Source organism: Rosa chinensis, chromosome 5, assembly GCF_002994745.2.
Source record: "Rosa chinensis cultivar Old Blush chromosome 5, RchiOBHm-V2, whole genome shotgun sequence".
Classification (NCBI taxonomy): Eukaryota; Viridiplantae; Streptophyta; class Magnoliopsida; order Rosales; family Rosaceae; genus Rosa; species Rosa chinensis.
In genome coordinates, this window is record NC_037092.1 from 80,053,106 (window position 1) to 80,058,325 (window position 5,220).

At 37.6% G+C, this 5,220-nt stretch overlaps 1 protein-coding gene across 1 annotated transcript; it reads left to right on the forward strand.

Annotated features, from left to right (window-relative positions):
- Window positions 1–511: 511 nt before the first annotated feature.
- Window positions 512–3,427, forward strand: LOC112167505 (cytochrome P450 714C2). The gene is made up of 5 exons (XM_024304525.2): window positions 512–1,260; window positions 1,366–1,592; window positions 1,765–2,012; window positions 2,160–2,514; window positions 2,767–3,427. Exons 1-5 carry the CDS (start codon window positions 966–968, stop codon window positions 3,190–3,192), a joined length of 1,551 nt encoding a protein of 516 aa, XP_024160293.1. The 5' UTR covers window positions 512–965; the 3' UTR covers window positions 3,193–3,427.
- The last annotated feature ends 1,793 nt before the right edge of the window (window positions 3,428–5,220 follow it).

The following is a 5,220-nucleotide window of genomic DNA, read 5'->3' on the forward strand; positions in this document are numbered from 1 at the left end:
GGAGAGCAACAATTGAGAATACCCTCTCTCTTATAACAGGAGGAAATACACACTAACAAAGGAAAGACACTTGAGTTTTAGGAAAATTCTCCATTTTCTCTCTAAACTCCACTCCCTCTCTCTCTTTGTTTTCACTCACCACAACATGGGATTACAACTCTATAACTCAAGACCTCTATTTATACTAGATAGATGAGGTTACAACTAGCTTCTTAAAGCTTAAGAAACTTAGCTATAGATGAGTTGTAAATGCAATCTTTACAACTATCATATGTTGGAAAGTAAGCCACAATCTTTGACCTATCAACAACTTAAGTATGAAGTAAGTCACAATCTTTGACCTATCAACAACTTAAGCATGAAGTAAGTCATAATCTTTGACTTATCAAAAACACCATGCTTATCAAGAACTTAAGCATGAAGCAAGCCTCCATTTTTGACTAATCAAGAAGATCATGCTTATCAAGAACTTACGCATGAAGTAAGATGCACAAGTGGCTTTACTTCCACAGAATTCATCAGGAGAATTTTTTTTTTGGATGACAGTCATCGGGAGAATTATGTTCGTATGGTATAATCACAAATCCTATCTCCACAGAAATCACTTGGTTACGTCATGAATCATGATTAGTGGTGTCTCAGGTCTAAGTGAACAGTTCTTTCGACCAGATCAAATAAAGCCGCAAACTCATACTTTTTCAGCTGCAAGAAATCTGAGGTCTAAATTGACGCGCACGATAGCTTACAGAGTTGTATACAGTAGCTAGCGTACGTTCTGGTAAAGTTTCACCTGGGCCGCCATGCCGGTCATGATTAATTTATTATTATTCTTTATTCATTTCATGAAGAAAAAATTGCAGACCACGTAGACGCTCCCCCCACATAGTACTGCTATATATACAGTACTTATCCAGCTTGAAGATCATCAAGAAGAAGAACACTTTCCTTTAAGGTATAGGTAAAGTATGGAGCTTCTTCACTTTGATGCAAAAATGTTAATGTCTCTGGCTATGCTTGGAGTCATAGGGTTATTAGTACGTCTGTATAATGGGCTTGTGGTGAAGCCGAAGAGGCTGCGGTCCTTGATAACCAAGCAAGGCATCAGCGGTCCCTCGCCAGCTTTTCTCCTGGGAAATATCATGGACATTAAGAAGGCTCGTCCGAGCAGCATTACTAAGGCTCCGACAAGCGAACCCCCCACCTCCCACAACTGTGCTGCCCTTCTCTTCCCCTTTTTTGAGCAGTGGAGGAAGCAATATGGTATATACCATGTACAATACCTAATACATGTAGCTATGTGTGTGTGTGTGTATCGTCCTATATGATATTAAAATGCATGAGTAATTATAATTGATGTACATGCAGGTGAAGTGTTTGTGTTTGCACTCGGCAACACACAGGTACTATATGTGAACAAACCTGAGGCAGTGAAGGAGATTACCACATGCACATCCTGGGACTTGGGGAAGCCTAGTTATCAGTATAAAGAGCGCCGTCCCTTACTTGGTCATGGTATTCTAACCTCGAACGGTGCCTCATGGGCTCATCAGAGAAAAATCATTGCTCCTGAACTATACATGCAGAAAGTTAAGGTACAATTATTTACTTGTGACTCTGCACCATGCATATTATATGTTTGTGTTTATGCTTGAGTGCTTGAGATCGGAACTCTGGTAGTTTAGCTCAATATGAATTATCGACTTCTTTGGTAGGGAAGTAGCTAGGAACCGATTTAATAATGATGATTAATTTTCTCTCCTGCAGGGAATGATCAAATTAATCACAGAGTCTACAATTGCTCTGGTAAATTCATGGAACAGTAAGATTGAGGCACAGGGAGGAATTGCAGACATAAAAATGGACCACTATATGAGAAGTTTCTCTGGTGATGTTATCTCAAGGGCGTGTTTCGGAAGCAACTATTTGAAAGGGGAAGAGATATTTCAGACACTAACCGATCTCCAAGAGGCCATGGCCAGGAAACTTTTCTTGACCGGAATACCTGGATTGAGGTACTGAATATTTAAAACTTTAAACTTTTTGTACCATATGTATATGTACGCGCACCGCCACTCAACGTTTTCATATAAGTACAACACTGGTCAGTAAGTTTGTCACATGTAACATTTTTTTATAAACTATCATATAATATTATGCAGACACTTTCCAACAAAGAGTAATAGGGAGGCTTGGGCATTAGAGAAGGAGGCTGCAACTTTGATACTACGGGTAGTGAAGGAGAGACAGGCTGCGGGGTACGAGAAAGACCTATTGCAAATGATTCTTGAGGGGGCTAAAAACAGTGACCTTAGCCAGGAGGCAGCAGACCGTTTCATTGTCGATAACTGCAAAAACATTTACTTGGCTGGATATGAAACCACAGCAGTTTCTGCCACATGGTGCCTCATGTTGTTGGCTTTGAATCAAGAATGGCAAGAACGTGTCAGAGCGGAGGTTCTTCAAGTTTTCGAGGGCCGAATTCCAGATGCTGATATGCTCCTTAAGATGAAACAGGTATTTTCCTGCTCAATTATCATCAAACACATGCATAGATCACCACAATTGATTGCCAAATGATGGGTTAGACTAGTACATATATCAGTCTTTATGTGTTAGAAATAAACGAGGCTCAAAAGTAAGCTCATATTTGAACTACACCATTTAGCAAACAATATATGGTAAACAAATTTTGCGAATGAAGCCACTTTGTACAGTAAACTTGCGAACGCTTTTTGGAGCTTTTACACACAAACTCTGAATGTGCAGCTAACAATGGTGATTCATGAATCGTTGCGCCTTTATCCCCCAAACACTGTGGTGTCAAGGGAGGCTCTCAAGGACTTGAAATTTGGAGACATTCATGTGCCAAAGGGTGTCAATGTTTGGACAGATGTAGTAACCCTACACACCGATCCTGAAATATGGGGACCGGATTCCTACACATTCAACCCCGAGCGATTTTCCAATGGGATCTCTGGTGCCTGCAAGCTTCCCTACTTGTACATGCCGTTTGGGATTGGACCACGAATATGTCTTGGACAGAACTTTGCAATGGTTGAACTCAAGATTCTGATAGCTCTCATACTCTCCAACTTCTCCTTCTCACTATCTCCCAAGTACATCCACAAGCCTTCTCTTAAGTTGGTTATTGAACCAGAACACGGAGTTGATCTCTTGGTAAAAAAGCTGTGAGTACGTTGGTTAGTACTTATTCTGCTGTAAAATAAGAAAGGGGAAGGGGTTAATTTCCACGTACGTATATAAGCTTCTTGCTTCTACGAACAGGGTTTGGTTCCCTGTTGTGTATAATTACTTGGGTGCTTTAAAGCTCCACTTTTACATTTACTAGATACTACAACCCACGCGATGCTGCGGTTTTTTTTTTTCTCCCTCAAACTTTGTCAGTAATATTTTTTTTTCCCTCAAACTTTGTCGGTAATATAGTTACAATTATAAGAGAGAAAATGTTAAGCTAATAAACATTAATTGAAAGTGATATATCTTTACATATTACAAATGGTGTTTGAATCAGACTTGTATATCTTCACAAATGAATTTTTTGAGGAAAAGTTGGTACTTTAACCGAGCTCGTATATCTACTTTTTTCAAAAGATGGTCATTCTAACCAAACTTGTTCTTTATGTACAAATTACAAAAATTGTTGGTTGGCATCAAAATATTTTACATTTATACTTCGAACCAATGAATCTACATAAATTCTTCAAACATTTCTTTAGTTGGATCATCTGTCGACTGTTGTTAACGCTTCATCTGTGTTGATGAGTTTATTAGTTTCTACATGTAGTGAGCTGACACTGAAAGATTGGGTAGTAAGATAAGGAACAAAGGAATGAAGCTGCAGAGGACATATAATCTTAATATCACCAATCATGTTAAGGACGGAAATATATTAACATATGGAATATAAGAATGAAGGTAATTAGATTGTGCATCAAACTTCTTGCCAAATGAAAGAGAGTGCACTGAGCATGTAAGGGAAAAAAAAAACGTAATCAAACAATCGAATAAATGAGGATTAAGACATGCAAGTTTTTTCCATGTTTCGATGGATTAGAGCACCACAAAGAAACGTGAACCAATGCAAATGGTATCAAGTACTATAGGCAATGTGTGACAAATCACGCTAAATTTTTTTTTTTTTTCTTCATGCCTCCTTTTCAGGGGGTCACTTGTATGGAGGCAATACTAAAAGTAAAGGTCACGTGCCACTGAAAGTAAGCTTTGCAATATTCACTTCACAACACCAAATCTTTTCTCCAGATGCAAATGACCACCAAACAATCAAATGTTATAGTAAATATATCCCCAGTTCCAAAAGTGTTGAGAGGTATACCAAAACAAAAACATGCCCGTTTAGGCTCTTCTAAAATTGTTCAGTCCAACATACAAACACAGACTCTTCTAAAACAATGAGATTAACAACTTCACAAAAAGTAGGATTAAATTCAAAGCAGCTGCAGCTATGTTATTGGATTAGAACATGAATCATTGAGTTTCGACCCATTGGTTCGCAAGCCGATGGATTTCATGTATGTAACTAACTAACTATATATATAGGCATATGATTGGTATATGTACACATCAAAACTTATTTGCCTAGCTAGCTACACACATAGATACATTACATGACTGATGTCAAATGCATGTATAATTGTATATTCACATTTTGAAATTTAATCTCAAGTCAAGTATGTATTCATTGAGGGATTTTTACAAACAGTTGGAGCTCATCTCATCTCCTCCTAACTTCTAATGAAGCCACAAATCAATTGTAAACCCCATATCAATATCACCTTTAATCAATCTTTGGACATTGCCATCTCAACCTTCATCAATCCAACTTATATTAATTTAATAAGAGAGTTCAAAACAATCAGTAAATAGTACAACCCAAAATCTTGAGTTTTCTCTCTATTAAAAGCAAATTTTCAAAGCAATATAGCAAATTTTCAACCAAAACCCCAAATCCAAACGAAAAAATTAATCTTTAAGCATTGCCTCCACAAATTTGCCTACTTTCGAATATTCATAACCATCACGTTCTTATCTTTCCCAAAATTCTCATTCATTAAAAACCCTAAAAGATCACAATTCAGAAATTACAAACACAATAGAGCAAAAGATTCATATGTCTCTCAATTTTCTCATCAAGAAAACAAACAGAACATAATGAGAGTGACAAACCCCCAGAATTCCTCA

What these genes read in the sequence shown, in the direction of transcription:
- LOC112167505 (XM_024304525.2), top strand. Translation starts at nt 966, where the DNA reads ATGGAGCTTCTTCACTTTGATGCAAAAATGTTAATGTCTCTGGCTATG. An exon ending in TATACATGCAGAAAGTTAAG is followed by an intron (nt 1,593 to 1,764) that starts GTACAATTATTT and finishes TCTCTCCTGCAG; the next exon opens with GGAATGATCAAATTAATCAC. An exon ending in ACCGGAATACCTGGATTGAG is followed by an intron (nt 2,013 to 2,159) that starts GTACTGAATATT and finishes AATATTATGCAG; the next exon opens with ACACTTTCCAACAAAGAGTA.